Below are 20,361 nucleotides of genomic sequence, written 5' to 3'. Positions count from 1 at the left end.
GTTTGATTCCTGACACTGCATGGTTCCCTGAGCACCATGGGACTGACCCTCAAGCACCACAGGCTATGGCCCCCAAACAAGATTTTTCTTTTAAAAAGTAAACTTTCAATTTTGTTTTTAAAAAAAAAAAACTTAAGCTTTATTTGGAAAAACATGAGAACAGTTATTTCTCAAGTAAGTGTTCTACTTAGTTGTGAGTCCCCATAATTCTTAAACCACAGCAAATGATCCCTATTCGATCCAAGTTAGTCATTACAAAATGTGCTAAATGCATCCTGTCCCCATAAAGACTGCTACATAGATCTACCCTTGTTCCTAGTGTGTACTACTTTGGGGTTTATGTGGTTATTTTGGCCTTACCTGGTGGTGCTTCCAGCTTGGTTATAGGGGATCACTCACTCCCTGGTGGTACTCAGGGGAACATGTGCGAGGAATCACATCTGGCTTTCCCACATGCAAAGCAGGAGCTCCAACTCAGGCCACTAGACCACTTTTCTGAATTATACCGTGAAATAACCGCTGAATCTTTTCACAAAAATAAATGTTAGGTATTGTTTAATAGAAATTTTTTTTTTGCTTTTTGGGTCACACCCGGCAATGCAGAGGTTACTCCTGGCTCATGCACTCAAGAATCACCCCTGGAGGTGCTCAGGGGACCATATGGGATGCTGGGAATCGAACCCGGGTCGGCCGCGTGCAAGGCAAACACCCTACCCGTTGTGCTATTGCTCCAGCCCCTAATAGAAACTTTTATTCTTGGTTTTGTCTACAGAAAAACTAGTCTAGATCTGACACAGTAGTTTGGACTTTCTAAAGAGTCAACATGAGAGCAGATGAGTTCAACTCTGTAAGGTCACTTTCTTTTCTTTTTTGTTTTTAAGTCACACCAGGCAATGCTCAGGAGTTTCTCTTCATGGCTTTGCACTCAGGAACTACTCCGGGTGGTGCTTGGGGGACCATATGGGTTGCTGCAGAAAGGGGTGGGGATTGAAACCAGGTTGGCCAAAGCAAAGCAAGAACGCCCTACTGCTGTCCTATTGCTCCAGTCCTGACAGTCTTTTTAATCTTTTTGTTTTGTTGTTTTAAGGCCACACCCAGTAGTAGTCAGGCTTACTCCTGGCTTTGAGTTCAGGGATCACTCCTGGATGGGCTGACTACATAGGGTGGGGATCGAACCCAAGTCAGGTGTGTACAAGGCAAGCACATTAACTGCTATACTATCTCTCCAGCCCCTCTATAGTCCCCTTTTATCTTATTAAAAACTTAAAGGTTTGGGGCTGGAAAGATAGCACAGTGGGTAGGGTGTTTGCCTTGCATGCGGCCAGCCGACCTGGGATCAATTCCCAGCATCCCATACAGTCCCCTGATCACGCAGGAGTATTTCCTGAGTACAGAGCCAGGAGTAAGCCCTGTGCATCAATGGGTGTGGCCCCCAACCCCCCTCCCCTAAAAAAAAAAAAAGTATTTTCAGAAAAGCTAATAGTGTTATCAGGCTTTTTGTTCAGAAACAAAGCCTCAAGACCAAAATATGGTTTTACTGCACATAAACATTCCCATATCCTGGACAAACTGTCCCTGTCTAAAGTGATGGAATGATACAGCACATATAAACTGTAAGCACAAAGCCAGGAATTTGAGGCAAACCTGAAAAAGTAAAAGGAGGGGGCAACACTCTTCTTTATATGGAGGATGCCAAATCCTCAGTGACAGAAACGTATACACAGTAAGACAATTGTGTGACAACCGTCTTCAGGATCCAAATCCAGAGACACTCTCCTTCCCCAGCCTCTGACAAATAGGAACCTAAATTTGCCTGAGAACAATGGAATGGGAGGGAAGGGCTACACTGGTCACCTGTGGCAGATTTCAAAGCCCTTGCCAGATTGCTTCTTACCCATGTCCCTAGCCCTGAAAAAGAACCTGAAGAATTTCCAATTAGGCATGCTAAGGTTAGCAGCCACAAGCACAAAGTTACCGGTTTTTAACTTTTTTATTGAAATGACAATTAAAAAAACAAAACAGTGACCATTTTAATCAAACATTTACTTTACAAATATAAAAATATAACCAAAACTTCAAACAGCTATCTTTTATTATACGTTTTCTATAAACGTAATGCCAAGAAAATTCTGAAAGTCAAACTATAAGTGAGCACACTATATGACTGCATTAACCAAAGTCTCTGTAAATCCACTCATCCTTCCTTCAAACATAATATTCAATATACTTTTACATGGTCTCAGTAAAATACAAATTCCAGCTTACCTGGCTTAATCTGAACTTAGGTTTCAGTCTGTTTTTTTTTTTCCCACAAACACAAATTTGACTAATATAATTTGAGTTAATACGAAAGTTTTTGACAAGTCAAATTACAGCATTGTTTTGCTCGTTTAATAAAGGCATACTGCTTGAAATCAGTCCATTTGGGCCCAAATAATGATGTACGATAAGTAGAATAATTATTAGATATTGAATCTTATGCTACAGAAGCTGACTTATGCCACAGTTAAAGTCTTCTTTGGAAATATGCTATGCAAAACTGCATACTCTCAGAAGTAGTCTTAATGATGGTTATCAGCTTAAGGTGTTCCAAACACTATGAACTGGTAAATAATTTGGTAGGTATTAAGCTTAGGGACCTCTCTGAAGATAAACTACTCCTCCAAGCATGTCATATCAAGTGAACAGATACTTTCATAAAAATAAAGCCACTACTTACTCGGGAGATTGGGAGTCACCTTTAAGAAAGGAACTTTTTTATTTTTGCTTTTTGGGTCACACCTGGCGATGCACGGGGGTTACTCCTGGCTCTGCACTCAGGAATCACCCCTGGAGGTGCTCAGGGGACCATATGGGATGCTGGGAATTGAACCCGGGTTGGCCGAGTGCAAGGCAAATGCCCTACCTGCTGTGCTATTGCTCCAGCCCCAAAGAAAGAAACTGATTGTTTTATAGGTCAGCTGAATTGAAGAACCTCTACTTTTCACTTCTAATTAAAAATACTGGAAAATAGACTATTACGGTTGTTTTGCTTAAATACTGACTTTGAACCTTGTAATTAATGCTGATTATAAAATTCATGATAAAAATACAAATTCACATGCAGAATTAAAACATTTTTAAAATGCTGAAAATCATGTTCTCATCATTTAGGGAAATTTTCTCCATTTTTATAGAGCTGTCAATCATAAATGTAGTTTAAATATTTGACAATGTGGCTCAGTGGGAGTTCATGCCTCTCAATAAAGTCCAGAACCACACACAAAAATCATTTCAGTAAAAACTTCTCCCCCAATTTATAGAATATTTTCCAATATTCTGTAGTTATAAGAGTATACACTGCTTAAATCACTCAGGGAAAACAATATGGCATATTTTAAAGCAAAAGGTTATCATTTACAATCAAACTGGGAACCTAGAACTCATTAACAATGTCTGCTAATCAAGAACTCATCTGAAAACTACTGCTTTACAGAGGATTGGAATGCACAGTTTGACTGTTGGCTCCTGAAGTGTGACCTTTACCTTAACCCTTATACCCAATACTGATAACTGTAGTATCTAGTCAAATTTGAATTTCCCCAGCGATGCACAGGGGTTACTCCTGTCTCTGCACTCAGGAATTACCCCTGCTGGTGCTCAGGGGACCATTTGGGATGCTGGGAATAGAACCCAGGTCGGCCGCATGCAAGGCAAACGCCCTACCCGCTGTGCTATCGCTCCAGCCCCCGATTCCCTAGTTCTTTTATTTAGATCAGGAAACCTGGAGTAAGAAATTATTATGGTACAACTATAACTGACCAGCTCAAAAGCAGTCTCAAAGATTTATTTGAACTTACATTCAAAACTGATTTCTTACATTCCAAGTTAGGAATCTAGTCAACTTATGTAAAAGATTTTTCTCACCTACGCCTTACTGTGTAAGTAACTACTAGAGATTAAGAAAGCATTTCTACTAGAGGCATCTTTGAGGATGAAACGTCACAAGTGAAAAGCAAAGATAAACAAGTGGGACTACAATAAGAAGTTTCTACACCTCAGAGAAAATGAAGGCCAAACCACAAAGATGGCCCACAGACTGGGAGAAATTATTTACCAACCATACGTCTGATAGTTAATATCAAAGATATATAAAGCACTGGTAGAACTTTACAAAAAAAAAAATCCAACCCCATCAAAAAATGGAGAGAAAACAAAAACTTCCTCAAAGAAGAAATACAAATGGCCAAATGGCATATCAAAAAGTGTTCTCTACCACTAATCATCAGGGATATGCAAATCCAAACAATGAGATATCACCTCATACCAAAGAGACTGGCATTCACCACAAAGAACAACCAGTGTTGGTGTGGGTGTGAGGAGGACCCTCACTCACTGTAGGGGGGAATGTCAACTGGTCTAGCCATTTTAGAAGACAACATGGACATTCCTCAAAAAACTAGGAATTGAGCTTCCATATGACCCAGCAACTCCACTCCTGGGAATATACCCCAAGGGATCAAAAATAATGCAGAAAAGATATCTGCACTCTTCTGTTCATTGCAGCATTATTCACAATAGGCAAAACCTGGCAATAACCCAAGAACTGAATGGAAAAAGCTATGGACATAAACAATGAAATACTACACAGCTGTTAGAATAAATGAAGTAGTGCAATTTGCTGCTTATATGGGTGAGAGTATCATGCTAAACGAAATAGTGGGAAAGTGACAAGACAAAGATCTCACACATTTGCAGGATATAAAGAAGCACAGTAGGGAAATAATGCCCAAAGGCAATAGAAAAGAAGGGCAAAGAACAGGTCCTTAGTAGGGGTTTTGCCATTGTGAGGGGAGGTGGGATAGGTCGGGAAGGGACTGCTATGACACTGACCTAGGGAAGTAGTCACTCTGCACTAGGATTGAGTGCTGAAAGGAGGGAAAATGATATGCACAATATCCTATTAGTAACATTGTTGTAAACCGTGGTGCCTAAAAGCAAAAGAGAAAAAGTACCTGCCAGAGAGGCAGGATGGGAGCAGGAGAGAAGCTGGGGATTGGTAGAGCAAAGTGGCAAAGTGAAAGGACTGGTGTTGTAACACTGTACCCCTAAAAATCATGAGTAACTTCGTATTTCATGGTTTCTCAATAAATTTTTTCTTAAAAAAGAAGCATTTCGGGGCCGGAGCGATAGCACAGCGGGTAGGGCGTTTGCCTTGCACGCGGCCGACCCGGGTTCGATCCCCGGCATCCCATATGGTCCCCCAAGTACCGCCAGGAGTAGTTCCTGAGTGCAAAGCCAGGAGTAACCCCTGAGCATCGCTGGGTGTGACCCAAAAAGCAAAAAAAAAAAAAAAAAGCATTTCTAAATCAAGCACTTTTAGTATACTAGGATGTAACCAACCTCAAATTAGAAGATAACTCAGATTCTGCTTGTGGAGTGCACCTTATAAACCAGACCAAGAAACTCAGCCCTTTCTCCACTCTCCCACACGTGGCGAAAGCCAAAACATCAGCAATGTGTTCACTGTGGCTTTTTAACTGGGAAGTGAGCTGGATCAAGCATCTCCATCTCTACCTTCCCCTACTCAAAGGACTCAGCTGATAAGCTCACCAGAAAATTATACTGTTAGAAACATGTTAGAAATAGTGTAAACCAGAGAGGGAAGTACTCTTGGCCCTTGAGGGAAGAGGGCTGTCCAGGGAACTTGGGGCTTTCTCAAAGGAAATCAGTTTTGTTCCTAGACACCTGCACTAATCTATCACTAAGCATAAACCCAGTAAGAATCCACTGGATGTGTTAACCACAGATTTAGCAGGACTTTAATTAAACACACCTGAATGTTTAGTCTCTTAATTATTCTTGGTTGGATTTTTCATCAAAATAGGGAAAAATAAATGATATACCTTTATATAATCCAATATTCCAGAGACTTTTTGTGATCAACACAATAAAAATAATCAGGCATTCACTTCTATTAAAAACAATTACCAACCTCTACTCTTTGTCACTGCATCTTACATTATATGGTATCTTTAACATTAAACTACTTTGCTTGAAGATTATTTTTATTTCTCCAAATTTATTGCTAATAGTGTTTTAAAACTGCTTAACTTGGTATTTCTCTCTAGGCTTTCAAAATGTATTCATTACTTTACCTTGAGATTTCAGCTGACTTACATTACAAACTTATTTTGTAAAGATTTTGTATCACCTTCTAAAACCAAGATTTTCATTTTTATGAATTGCAAATTGAAAATAACCCACTTTTATAAATTTTCTTCACAAATCACTAAAAATAAGTAAAACACAGAATTTCACCAACAGCATAAATAATATCCTCGTTATGTGAGGAAAAAAACTTTAAATGAGTTCTAAATGGGTCTTCTCATACCAATTCCCCCCGATTTTGCTGACTAGTCAATCTCTGCATTATTTCTCCTACCTAACTAGGGTCTGGACATACCAGTTTAAAATGTATCAACAGTAATATACCAGGAATTCCACCTTGGTCTCGATCAAGCAAATCTCTTCTCTAAAAAAGCAGAAGAATCTCATCACAAGATCTTAACATTGTCTTATAGAATACCCGCAAGAAAGGCATTGGAGCAAGGGTCCCAGATGCTTGACTGACTTAAAATGTCACTCTCATTCACCAGCCTAGGAAGGGAAAATTTATCATCCTCACCCGTAAGAATTTTATAAGCTTAAGGTGAAATAGGAAAAAATAATAACAAATAGAAGTCCACTTTCTTTAATGTAGTACAAAAAAATATAGGTAAAACCAAAAATAAACATAATCACATTTGTTTACACCACTATCTAGTTGTTCATATTAACTTTACTATCAAACAACAAGGAGTTGGTGTCAAGTTAGGGATCAAGAAAGATAAAACCAAAACCACGTCTACGGAGTTTATTCTACACTGTGTACAGCTGTGCTTGCAGAGGCCACTTCTTTGACTTCTCCACTGTGCAGGTATTCAGTTGTATATAAAATTGAACCTGAATTTTAAAAAGAAAAAAAAAATTTATTGACAACAGTATTTGTGGGGTCAGAGAGATGGTACAGCAAGGCAGGGCGACTGCCTTGCTCCAGCCCTGAAACTGCTTTTAAACTACTATTTTTAAACACGACTGACACTATTCTAAGAACTTTGCATGCTTTCTTTCACTTGGACTTCACAATGTTCTGAGTGGGGACTACCGTCTTCTCTTACAAATAAACAGGCTAATAAGGTATAATCATTTGTCCGAGGTGATAATGTAAGAAGGTGTTAAAGATAGAAAATAAATCTAAATAGTAGTAACAAAACTGCATTCTTAATATCCTCATGTATCCTGTAATTTCTTTTACATGTTGTTCTAAAAATCTTAATCTTTTTTCTCTCTCATTCCTCTAGGTGCTAAAAAAAACCCACAACACTGTAAAAACTCACTTAAAAACTCACATGCCCCAATTTGGATCAGTTTTACCATATATACCAAAAAGGGAAGAGATTTAATTCACATTGACATAGCTAACACTCCTTATACTTATTACATATTAGTGACTATATCATCTCTTTTTTGAATAAATACTTCAACTCAATAGTAGGTAGTATCAGTTGGAGAAGAGTACAAATGCCCGAATACAATGCTTCAGTGGGGTTGGGGACAACTTTCAATCAGTCAGAGATAAAGTACTTGACAGAAGGGCCCATCTACTGTCCTCGTTTCCTTAAGACCACAAGTCATGAACTATCCCCTTCCTAGATGACTTGGAACCTTTTGTCTGACAGTCTGTGAATTAGTCATAAATGTTTAATTTTCCATTACCTGCTCAAAAGCTGAGGAAGACTAGAAATGATAGGTCCATATCCTGGTGCATTGTCATACAATTCAAACAATGGTGCAGCTACCAGCTTATAATTCTTAGGAACTGCAAACAAGGCTAAACAGAACAAAACAATATTCATTTCCTATTAATTCTTAAATAACGCTTTCTCTAACATCTCATATGTGGGAGTCATGTAACTAGACCCCTCCAACTAGACCCCTTCCATTTCATTTATTTGTGGGAGAAGTCACACTTAGTGGTGCTCAAGGGCCCATGTATGGTGCTGGGATGAACTGAGGCTGACTGCATACAAGGCAAATTGGTTTACCTCCTGTAATACCTACCCTCTAGGGCGGCTTCTTCTTCTTTTTTTTTTTTTTTTTTTTTTTTTTTTGCATTTTGGGTCACACCTGGCAATGCACAGGGATTACTCCTGGCTCTGCACTCAGGAGTTACTCCTGGCAGTGCTCAGGGGACCATATGGGATGCTGGGAATCGAACCCGGATCAGCCGCGTGCAAGGCAAACGCCCTACCTGCTGTGCTGTTACTCCAGCACCGAGGGCTTCTTTTTAAAAGTAACCGCCAATTTAACATTTGAGGAACTTTTGAGGAAAAAGATAACTCATATAATGAGGGCCAGAGATTAGGATGCTTGCCTTGCACGCAGCTGACGAGGGCTTGATGACCAGGTATGAACCACCAATGGTTACCCAAGTCCCACCAGGAGCAATGCCTGAACACAGAGCCAGGAACAAACCTGTAGTACCGCCGGGTGTTGCGTCCCCACCCCCCATCTTTGGGGAAACAAAAAAGATAATATATTATGTGGCTTTGTCTTTTAAACAAAAGTCATAGTCACAGATTTAAAACTAACTCTTGCCTGAAAGACAGTACAGGTGTTAAGGCACTTGCCTTGCATGTGGTTGACCATATGATCCCCTGAGCCCCACCAGGAGTGATCCTTGAATGCAAGCCAGGGATAAGCCCTGAGCATTGTTGAGTGTGATCCAAAAACCATATAAAACTAACTCTTTTAAAAAAGAACTAGGCTATTAACAACCAGAGCACTCTATAAAGTGCTGGCGCTGGAAGAAAAGGGATAGCCGGGTATAGCCCCCAAACCTAAAATAAAACAGTATAATCTGGCATGTAGGCTCTAATTAAAATTACTTTCCTCCTATGAGTGGCATATTTATGACAAATTAGATAATTACATATAAAAAATTCAAGGAACTTGGAGAAAATACAATTAGAGGTATCCTTGAAATGACGGTGTAAGTTTTTAAATGTATCCTTCAAAAATAAAGTAACTTACCTTTCTCTTGAAGCTGAACCAAAAACAACTTCTTATGTTCCTTAGGTTTTGTAATATGTGCAGGAATATAAGGATACTAAAATAACAAATAAGAATAATTTTTAGTTGCCAAAACTTTATACCTCTATGTCTATATTTGTCTATTTATCTGATTTCAGACATTAAGCTCAAAATATTAACCCTACTTATACCAAAGTTCTCATGTCCCCAACACAATTTTAGTATGCACCCTAATGCTCCATTTATTCCTTTATAGGCTTATTACTCAATGCATTATAAACTGCTGGGAGAAATAGTAATCTTTCTATAGTCTTTACCAGAAACTAGCACCTCAGAAATGTAATACTAAATGCTTTAATAAACTTAAACTGCTATAAACCATTCAACCACTTAAGACAAATAAGTAGTTACAGGATTTATAACACTGTTAAGCCCAATATTGGTGTGTGATTTAGTAAAAGTTATTTTTAAAAATATCACTAAATTGGACTGGAGCACAGCAGGTGGGGCATTTGCCTTGCATGCAGCCAACCTGGGTTCAATTCCTGTCCCTTTCAGAAAGCCCAGCAAGCTACCAAGAGTATCCTGCCCACACGGCAGGGCCTGGCAAGCCCCCCGTGGCATATTCGATATGCCAAAAACAGTAACAGCAGGTTTCACAATGGAGACGTTACTGGTGCCCATTTGAGCAAATCGATGAACAATAGGACGACAGTGCTACAGTGCTATCACCAAATTAAAATTTCTAGAGTCCTGATGTGGACATGTTTGCAATATTGAAAGTACAAATACAGCTTGAGTGGAATTTAACAAAATACTTCTCTCCCTGGCCACACTTCTGAACTGAGATAACAAGTCTAAGAGGAATGCTGCCAGCTACACAGTGTCCAATTGCTTAGGAAAATGGAAAAAATATTCTGAAAAACTTAAAGGGATAAAGAGAACTAGAGGAGGGAGGCAGTTATCTGAAAAAAATTTTTTGACATTCCATACTTTAGAAGATAGGAATTTTTTTGCCACTGTTCTCCTTGTATACATGTAATGAAAATTTTTTCTGTATCTTTTCACAGAAATGCAGAAAAATGTCTTTTTAGGACGAGAGTGCTGGAAATAGACATTTAAAAAAATAGTAATATAAACAGAGGCTGCCAAAAGGTTTTATCCCCAACCAGGAATAAGAAACTTACACTGTGAGACTAGGTATCTCTCCCAAGATGTGAAGTCAGAATAAAATTGTATCTATTCTTCTAAGTTGGTTTTCACTAAATTACCCATGGTCCTAGTGAGTATTCCAGTTTCAAGTATGTATCAGCACCATCCCTCAGGTACAATGAATGAAAACAATTCCCAGGGCTTGGAGACTCCCTTGATCTAGCATCATGAAACCAGATGCTGGAACACCAAGGAAAGACAAAGGTACAAGCAGCTTGAAGAGTATAGCTAACAAACCACACAAGTTTCCAAAGAATGATCAAACCAAGTGACCAGCAGTTTCCTAATTTCTGTCCTTTTTTTCTTATTTTTTGGCTTTTTGGGTCATACCTGGCGATGCATGGGGGTTACTCCTGGCTCATGCACTCAGGAATTACTCCTGGCGGTGCTCGGGGGACCATATAGGATGCTGGGAATTGAACCGGGGTCGGCCGTGTGCAAGGCAAACGCTCCACCCTCTGTGCTATCGCTCCAACCCCTCTTGGTGCTTGCTTTTAAGCCAACTGCATTCCATATAAAATGCCCAAGACAGGGAGATGGAGTTGTGGTCTTTTCCCATTGATACCTAACCAAAAGCTCAGACCTATTAAAGAAATCACAGTACTTACACTATCAGAGCCGAACCTAGTGTTCAGGGCATTCAGGGAATGGTCAAAGACCACAGTATGGAAGGCGAAAGATACTAAGAAAGTATTGTGAAAAGTATTTAGGCTACTACTGAATATTTTCCAGTTTCATCAAAGAATGAATGAGAAAACTAAAAATGTTTACAGTACTTTTTAAAAATGTATCATTGCACTGGAAATGTCACCATACCTAAGTGAACATGATTTTCTTAGTCAATTCACAGGTATTGAGTGTTATACAAGCTTCCTAACAAAGGACTCTATAGGAAGGAAAAAACCAGGCAACACTATTCAAATTTTTTTTAAAAAAGGGAGCATGGGAGCTAGAGTGATATTACAGTGAGTAGCCCTACTCTTACATGCAGAAAACCCAGGTTCAATCCTGAGCACCCCATATGGTCCCATAAGCATCACCAGTAGTAATTCCTGAGGGCAAATTTAGGAGTTACCCCTGAGCATGGCAGATTGTGGCCTCCAAACCAAAGACCCCCCCCCCCAAAAAGGAACTTTCAAGCATTTGTTTTATTTTTATAAAGAAATCATTGGGAATGTGAACAGTAACTACATATTTAACAGTATCATGACTATTGTCTCTTATTTTTAATATGATGGTAGTACAGTGGTTATGCCTATCAAAAGGTTATCTTTGGAGATGCTGAGTCACATTAAAACATTCGCAATTAGAATTATAAATAAAATTTATTAAATACAACCCAAGGCAAGTTCAGGGGAAATAGGACAGTGGAGGAACTGATGAAATTTGACCACAAGCTGCTATCAACTGTAGGTGAAAAGGCAATGATTCATTTACTTTCACTATTTTATTTGTGTGTTTATTTTTTTACCTAAAAAAAAAAAAAAAGCATGGCTTTTTAATTTTCTTACCTATATTAGGGGAAAAGAAATTTTTCAGGTAAAATTACTTTATGATCTTTCAATTTATCAATTTAGAGCCCAGGGGCCACTCCCAGCAATACCTGGCCAAAAGGTAGTTCAATGTTCAGGCCCAGCACCACGATGCTACTTAGCTTCAGTGCTGCTAGCGGGTCACCAGGGCTCTTAATGAGGGCCAGCCAAGAATTGCGTGGGACCCCTGGGGCTACACCAACAGTGCTTAGGGGTTAGTGACAGAATCTGGGTCTCCATATGCAAAGCCTGTGTTTCAGTTCCTTGAACAATCTCTCAATCTGTTTATTTTTTGAGGTGCAGGGTACCCAAATAAAGCCTCATATACATCAGAACATGCACCCTATCACTGGCTACCACAGACCAGCCACAACTCAGAGTCTTTTATTATCTTGAAGTAAAACATTTTTTTTTTTAGAGTAAAATAATTTTATGGAAGGAGATTTGCTTAGAGGAATGTAAGAGAAGAGATCGAGAGAACATTCGGGGGTGGGGGGCTGGAGACTGGGGAAAGCCCCAAGTCTGAGGTTTTCAAATGGAGGGAATTAAATTAGTTTATCACTTTACCAAATAACCTGAAGAAGTGCACACTAACCTGAGGAGGCTCAAAATTCGGTCTCCACCAGTTACCAATGCAATCATCAATGACCCAGTCCTGTAGGACTCCATCCTGACGACCTAGTATCTGTCAAAAACAAATGATATGGAAAATGAGACACCAAGTATACATGTCCAGAAATACATGTATATTTAGAGAATAGTTGTGACAGTACCCCAACAAAAGCACGACTAGCATGTCATCCACACAGATTTCCTATCGTTTCTTGGTATTAGTTGTGTCACACGCTACCCTACATATACTGTTAGTTAGTACACATACACATTTCACTGTTAGTGAAAAACTGGCATTCAAAATATAGGACTATATAGGACAAACTAATCTCTCAGGCTTTGGCTATGCATTAAAAAAAAAAAAGTGATCAATTTATCAATTACCTATACCAGTCAATGAATGCCATCTACTACCAATTATAGCTTCTGTAATTTGCCCGTCTTGGTTAAGTTATAGAAATAAGTGTTCAAAATTTATAATTTTCATTTTTTTGTATCTTAGAACATAATAATTAAACTTTTAGAAGCCAAAGAGGTAGTACAGTGGATAAAACACTTGCTTTGCACGTAGCTGGCCTGGATTGTATTCCTAACACCCAATATGGTTTCCTGAGACTGCCAGAAGTAAACCCCATATACAGACAACTGTGGCCCCAAAACAAACCAACAACAACCCCTCCACCCCACAAAACCTTATTTTTTAAAAAGCAAAGTTAAAGTTTTCAATTGCTCAAAAATTCATAATATGCAAAAATAATCCTCAGTCCTACTTGTAATTCCTGTTGGCTTTATCTTTCAATTCTTAGCTGTTTCCCTCCATCATTTATCTCTTTTTAAAACTTTTATTTAAAAATGAATTAAAAAACAGAACAAAAAAAGCTTTCAATTTGGGGCCAATACCAGCAGTGCTCAGGGCTTACTCCTGGCTCTGCACTCAGGAATCACTCCTAGTGGGTTTAGGGGACCAGGGAGGATGCTGGGGATCAACCTGGGTTGGCCACACACAAAGCAAGCACATACACACTGTACTAGCTCTCCAGCCCCATCTGCCTCTTTTAAAAAATGCTCTGATTTTAAAAATAATTTTATTTTAGAGTTAAAAAGAAGTTGCAACCATCTTACAGATGTTCCCATCCCATACTAATTTCCCCTGTTAGTACCATTTTAGTATAGCACATTTTTTACAATATACCAAACACGGGCATTTTATTATTACTGAAGATCATAGTTTTTTTCAGTTTTTCTTATTTTTAACTCACTGTCCTGTTTCAAGCCCAGGATCTCATCTAAAATGTCATATTAGTTGTCATTTCTCCTTCAGCTCCTCACCAGAGTCTCTCAAACTCTCCCTGTCGTCTTTGACTATCCTGATGACCTTGAGGAATACTACTCACATTTATTGACTGTTCCTCAATTGGACTACATTATACGGTTTGGGGAGGAATACCACAGACGTGCCACTGTCATCGCATGTCAAGGGTGTATCTCTCTTAACATGACTTACCACTAACTTTAACAATCACTGGTGTTAACTTGGGTCACCTCACCAATGTGGTATGTAAAGAATAGGGGTAACCTGGCAGTTTTGGGGTGGGCATCAAGGCCATACCTGGCACCCTGCTACACTCAGAGCCAACAGTGTTACTGGGAGGTTTCACCTTCTGGTAAGTTTCCCCAACTTATATTTTCAACTGGCTACCAAATTTTTCAATCTACTTACATTTTTAGTTCTCATGAGTTTCTGGCTGAACAGTCTTTTATCGGCACACAGTTCCACAGGTATTAAATCTCCTTTATCAAACCAAGGATGCTAACTAAAATCTTGTTGCTTGCTAATCATTATTTCTGTTGTTTCTTTTGATTCTTTATCTCTTAGAAACTTTTTTTTTTTTTCTTTTTGGGTCACACCCGGCGATGCTCAGGGGTTACTCTTGGCTCTGCACTCAGGAATTACTTCTGGCGATGCTGGGGGACCATATGGGATGCTGGGAATCAAAACTGGGTCGGCCTCCTGCAAGGCAAACACCCTACCCACTGTGCTATCGCTCCAGCCCTATCTCTTAGAAACGTTCTAAAAAAAAAAGGTGTTCACAATTAATGCAAAGTAGCAAAATGCTTAACTGCCACCTTCAGTTCGAATTATGTAGAATATAGTTGTCAACTATTTAGGATGTAAATTTTCACTGTCTCCCCATCTCAGCTTTTTCACTACACAGTATTTTGAGATTGTTACCAGAAAATCAATTACCAAACTAACTGCCAAACAGCACAGAGCCAGGAAGGTATAAAAATACATCCCCCCAGAGGCCAGAGTGATAGTACAGGGAATAGGGTGTCCAGAGCACCACCAGAGCTTAATTCCTGAGCGCAGAGTCAGGAGTAACCACCAAGCACTGCCAGGTGTAATCCAAAAAAGCCAAAAAAATTACACACACACACATACACACTCACTCACTCACTCAATTAATTATGGTCTCACTTTCATAAGCACTTGGCACCTTATTCCTCAGTCTTTCTGCCCATCAGCACGTCTGAGTCCTTGGCTTCTTTTCTGGGCAGGTCAAGGCAGGTCAAGGTTTCTACTACGTCAATTTTGACAGGCTTTCTAAGACTCTAAAAACTTTTCTTACTAGTACCCACTTTGCACTGCCTTACTCCTACTAAATTTATACATTAAAGGTGATTTTGTTTTCTCTCCTGTTTTTGAGTCTTTGCTAGATGTATTAGTTTTATAAATCATGGTGGAAGAGGAATACACATTAAAAGGAAAATTTTAATTAAAACATCTCATTATCTCAAAAGGCGCTTGCATCTGTACACTTGTCCTCAAGTCTTAAGAAAGAACATCAAATAACTTAAAAAGCAGTGCAATAGACAAAACTTAAAAACATTACGTGCAAAAACAAATACAAGAATATAACAAGAATCTTTCTCTTGCTAAAATCTATGGGGACCTACTTATGAATCAAATTTCTTACATTCCAGTATGTTAGCTGTCTAATATCAAGCAACATAGTTGAACTTCTGTACCCCAATGCCCTACTGGCAAAGATTAATAATTGCACCTACTTTTTATAGCTGTTGTGATTACAGAATTACTGAATGTTAAATATTTGCCAACAGTGTCTAACACAATAAGCACAAAATAGTTAACCATTATGGTTAACAATTATTGTCCATCAACATTTCAATTAAAAGAAAAGATAAAGTTGGGGCCGGAGCGATAGCACAGCGGGTAGGGCGTTTGCCTTGCATGCGGCCGACCTGGGTTCGATCCCCGGCATCCCATATGGTCCCCCAAGCACTGCCAGGAGCAATTCCTGAGTGCAAAGCCAGGAGTAACCCCTGAGCATCGCTGGGTGTGACCCAAAAAGAAAAAAAAAAAAAGAAAAAAAAGAAGATAAAGTGTAAGGTTCAACTTGCAGAAAACATATGAACTAACAATAAATCAGAATTAAGTATTATTTATTGAAAACTAAATATCTCAAAACCACGCTTTCACAAACATAATTAAGACTAATTATTCCTTAAGTTCTTGGTATTCAGATGGACCTAATAAAACTTAAAAGTGGTTAGACAAATACCTCTGTCATTAAGCGTTTTAATCCTTCAACTTCATCTTCTCCTGGGTTAAGTTCACCACCAGGTCTGTATAAAGGTTAAGAATTTCAACTTTCAACATAATACAATTTGGGAATAATAGAAAAAAAATTAGGAGTTATTTTTAACATTTCAGGGTGATAAGACAAAATAAATGTCATGTAATTAAACAGAACAACACCCCTCCTCCCCCAGTTTTGAGCAAAATAACAAAACTGAGCAGCTGACCATCAGTCCATCCCATTCTCTTTTATACCCAGAAAGGGAAAGGATCCCTTTCTTCACATCTCAAAAATGGAACATTTTTCAAGAATCCAATCAAGTATTTGACATCTTTTTGTATAATCTTATCAAACAGTAAATGTAATATGAAAGAATTATGAGCTTACATGATAAAACTAAACAATTATCTATAAAAATACAATTTTAAAAATCAAAATCGCTTCATTTTAGGAAAGATCAACTATTCTTAGTAATGTGGCAATGACATCTCAAGTTGAGTCTGGACTGCATCAATTTGCAGGTTAGCTGGGCAGTAAATGAACACTGTACCAGAGAAAAGTTAATTTTCGATTTCTCTAAAAGATTTCATTGGTGTTTGTTGAACTAAATGACTATGAGCTAGATTGTTCCAAAGATGTATAAAACAGCAGTTCCATCTATTAAGAATTGTCTTGCCTTTAATTTCCACTTACAATTTGAAGAAAGTTGTTCCCAGCTGTAGCAGTAACACATGAGGTAGCCGATGCTCATGTACAATCAGGACCCCTTCGACAGTCCTCCTCATTCCAATTTTATCAAATTCCTCTCTCATGCGCTGAAATCTGGCTGCAACAGAACTGTCTTTCTCATAGAGGGGCTCTTTTGTACCAAAAGTGTAATTGGTAAGAGGGTACCTGTGATCCAAAGACAAATAACCTAGTATGAGAACTGACAGTTGTAATTTACCGTGCAGCTACCAATCTCAGATAAAGAAATCATGATGAAAAGAGTCAAGTTTATACTCAGAAACATAGGATTAATGCAGAGTTACACAATTGGTTGCCACTGTCTCTGTCACAACTGGTTGAGACAGCAAACACTAGAATGTAGCTCTTTGAACTCTTAAATCCTTCACTTCTATTAGAATGAGCCGCTACTCCATACCGGAACTTTCAAGCACAGATAACACTATCCATAGGACTCTTAAATACTTATTGAGGTGGCTTTTATTTGGGAATGGGAAGTGAGGAAGCTGGGGCCACACTTGTCACTACTCAAGACTTACTCCTGGCTCTTCGCACAAGAATCACTCCTGGAAGGGAAGGGAGGGAGGGAATGGACATGACACATGGGGCTCCAGTGATGGAACCTTGGACAGCAACATGCAAATCAAGTGACTTACCCACAGTACCCTCTAACGGTACCCTCTAACAGGACTAGAGCAATACCACAGCAGGTAGGGCGGGTAGGGCGTTTGCCTTGCACGCGGCCAACCCGGGTTCAAGGGTTTGATTCTTCCGTCCCTTGGCAAGCTACCTAGAGTATCCTGCCTACCCAGCAGAGCCCGGCAAGCTACTCGTGGCTTATTCAACATGCCAAAAACAGTAATAAGTCTCACAATGGAGACGTTACTGGTGCCCGCTCGAGCAAATGAACAAGAGGATGACAGTGCGACCCTCTAACAGAAGTAGTTTAGGTTTCTGGTAACCCTGTGGTTTTTAATCACGTCTGTTAGATACTACCAAACATTAACCTTGTTAAAACGTCCCTCTGAATTCCTCCTAACCAGAATTCTATTAACTATGGGAAATAATGACAATTATTTTCTAATAGCCAAATCACTACTTCCCATTGTCTCTCCAATTATTCTCAACTCTCCCATTCAACTACTGATCATCAGGCTTTCCTGAGATTACACCTTTTCTCCTCTTCCAATGATCTCCGCCAACTCTGAATCTTTTACCTTTGCAGCTTTTATTCCATCCAATATCCTTATACTTTCCTTCTCATCTGAATATCCTTTCTTCCTTTATCAAGAATAGTAAATATGGCCCATACTGTTTAAGACAGTTTTCGTCTTGCCTAGTACAAATCAATTTCAGGTGCCTGGAAGAAGCTCTAAATGGCACAGCAAAAGCCTAATACGTACAATGACCTGCCTTTAACATTCTGCACTCTGAGGTATCGCTATGGTGCTTCCCTACACCTACGGCCTCTCTCCAGCACAGATCACCAGCAGCCTGTGACAGGCTGAGTGCTTCCAGGAGCAGCTCTATTTAAGGCAGAATGAACTATTTTCTTCTAGCTAAAATTTCATATTTTTATTCCAGCACATGTTCCCCAGCTTTGACCATAAGCCTTGCAATAAGAAGTCTTCAATGGTAAGGCTTTAGCAAGAACCTCTGGCCACATCTGGTGATGTTCTGGGCTTACTCCTGGATCTGCATTCAGGGACCACTCCTGGTCAAGCTGGGTGGGCATTTATGGGTGTTTACCATGAGGCATGCTTGGCATCGGACTGTATGGAGAGCAAGCAAGCCAAGTTAAATGCGCTGCCTGATGTACTGTTTCTATAGTCTCATGGTCTTTTTTTTCCTTTTTCCCTCTCAAATTGTAAGAAAGATTTACAATTTCCAATCTTATAAATTCCATGGCAATCTCTATCATAGTTTTTCAGGAGCCAAAGCAGGTAGAGCGTTTGCCTTGCATGCAGCTGATACAGGATGGATTCCCAGCACCCCTTATGGTCCTGAGCCCTGCTAGGAGTGATCCTTGAGTACAGAACCAGGACTTATACCTGAGAACTGACGGGTGGGTCACTCCCCCCAATTTTATTTTTTGCAAGGAAATCAGGTCAAATTAAAATGTTATTACGTTGATGTAATAGATACTAACTTGCATACTAGTACCAAGTAATTTCACAGTTCCTAAGAACATTTTTATTATCTAAACTTCCAAGCCAGCACCTACTATACCAGATAAATCTGGAATCACCTTTTCTATTTCGAATCGCTTTTGAGGGGAAGAAAAGTTCATTTATCTGAATGCGAAGCTCAGAAACATGCGGTGTATCCTACTTAAAAATTTAACACCAACAAGGGCTGGATAGCACAGCGGGTAGGGCATTTGCCTTACATGCAGCCAACCCAGGTTCGATTCCCAGCATCCCTCCCGTCTGGTCCCCGGAGCACCGCCAGGAGTAATTCCTGAGTGCAGAGCCAGGAGGAACCCTCCCTGAGCATCGCCAGGGGGGTGTGACCCCCAAAAAGCAAGAAAGCAACTGACCACTCTCCCATGGGAAGGGGAAGGGGAAGGAACTGACCCACTCTCCCACACCGCCACGGGGCCTCCCAACTCCCAGCAGCGGTGTACAAAAGCATCCATTTCTTGAGCAAGGACGACAAAGCCAAGAGCGTTGTACGGCGAGCCATGGCAACGGCATTCGGCAGAGCCAAGAAAGGTATCGAATAATAAACCCCCGCGCCCAAGTCGTGGAGGAGTGGGGGAGCGACCACCCGGGTCCCAGCTCGGGGGCAGAGACGACGAGGGAAGAGCGAGCGAGCGTGAGTGCCCAGCGCCCGGGCGCGCGCGGGACCCGGACCGCAAGGATGGCTCACTCGCCCCCGCCGCAGCGCCCGCCGCCCCCGAAACCTGCCGGGGGGCGGGGGGCGAGCCAAGGACCTCCGGCACGCACCTCGCCATCCCACGCGGGGCAAGCGGCGCGGTTCTCGGCGACGCCGGGCCGGGGGAGGGCGGGCCCCGCGGCCCCGCGCAGCCCCGGCCCGGGCGGGCGCGCGCCCCGCCGCCGACCACCCGCTCCGGGGCGCTGCGAGCCCGGGCGGCGCGGCGGGCCGGGGCCGGGCCCGGGGGCGAGGGGGGCGCCAGGCCGAGAGGCTCGGGGGTCCGCGGGCCCGGGCGCGCAGGGCCAGGCCGCACTTACAGGTTGATGGTGCGCTCCAGGGTGAGGGGCTTGGTCTGCTGGATGTACTTGTTGCCGAACTGCGTGACCCCCCGGGGCCAGCCGGTCTGCGAGCGGTTGGGCGGCACCACCGACATGCTGGCGAGCTGGGGCACCGCCGGCGGCGAGCGGAGAGGAAGCGGCAGGGAAACTTTGCCCCGTGCTAGCGGCGCGGTCCTCGGCGTCCCCGCTCAGCAGCCGCCGCCCGCCATTAAGAAGAGGAGCGCGCAGGCGGAGGCGAACGCACGCCGGAAGGGCCTGCGGGGGGAAGGGGAGGGGGGCGTCCCTGGGCGGCAGGAAGTCGAGAAGGCGGGTGGCCTGACGCGCCAAAGCCCCGCGGAGCCAATCGCT

At 41.2% G+C, this 20,361-nt stretch overlaps 1 protein-coding gene across 1 annotated transcript; it reads right to left on the bottom strand.

The window, feature by feature from the left end:
- Positions 1–1,971: 1,971 nt before the first annotated feature.
- On the bottom strand, positions 1,972–20,262 carry NUDT21 (nudix hydrolase 21). The gene is made up of 7 exons (XM_004600658.2): positions 19,993–20,262; positions 16,766–16,966; positions 16,055–16,118; positions 12,454–12,543; positions 9,115–9,190; positions 7,798–7,912; positions 1,972–6,984 (listed from the first exon to the last, which is right to left on the bottom strand). Exons 1-7 carry the CDS (start codon positions 20,106–20,108, stop codon positions 6,963–6,965), a joined length of 684 nt encoding a protein of 227 aa, XP_004600715.1. The 5' UTR covers positions 20,109–20,262; the 3' UTR covers positions 1,972–6,962.
- Between the last annotated feature and the right edge of the window lie 99 nt (positions 20,263–20,361).

Source organism: Sorex araneus, chromosome 8 (assembly GCF_027595985.1).
Source record: "Sorex araneus isolate mSorAra2 chromosome 8, mSorAra2.pri, whole genome shotgun sequence".
NCBI classification, from domain to species: domain Eukaryota; kingdom Metazoa; phylum Chordata; class Mammalia; order Eulipotyphla; family Soricidae; genus Sorex; species Sorex araneus.
Note: the sequence above shows the minus strand (reverse complement) of the source record. Positions and strands in the feature narration are given on the sequence as shown.

Excerpts from the sequence above, each read along its gene's own strand:
- NUDT21 (XM_004600658.2), bottom strand. The coding sequence starts at position 20,108 with ATGTCGGTGGTGCCGCCCAACCGCTCGCAGACCGGCTGGCCCCGGGGG. Across the intron at positions 9,191-12,453 it reads CGAATTTTGAGCCTCCTCAG|TATCCTTATATTCCTGCACA; the intron begins GTTAGTGTGCAC and ends TTGTTATTTTAG. Across the intron at positions 6,985-7,797 it reads CTTCCTCAGCTTTTGAGCAG|GTTCAATTTTATATACAACT; the intron begins GTAATGGAAAAT and ends TTTAAAATTCAG.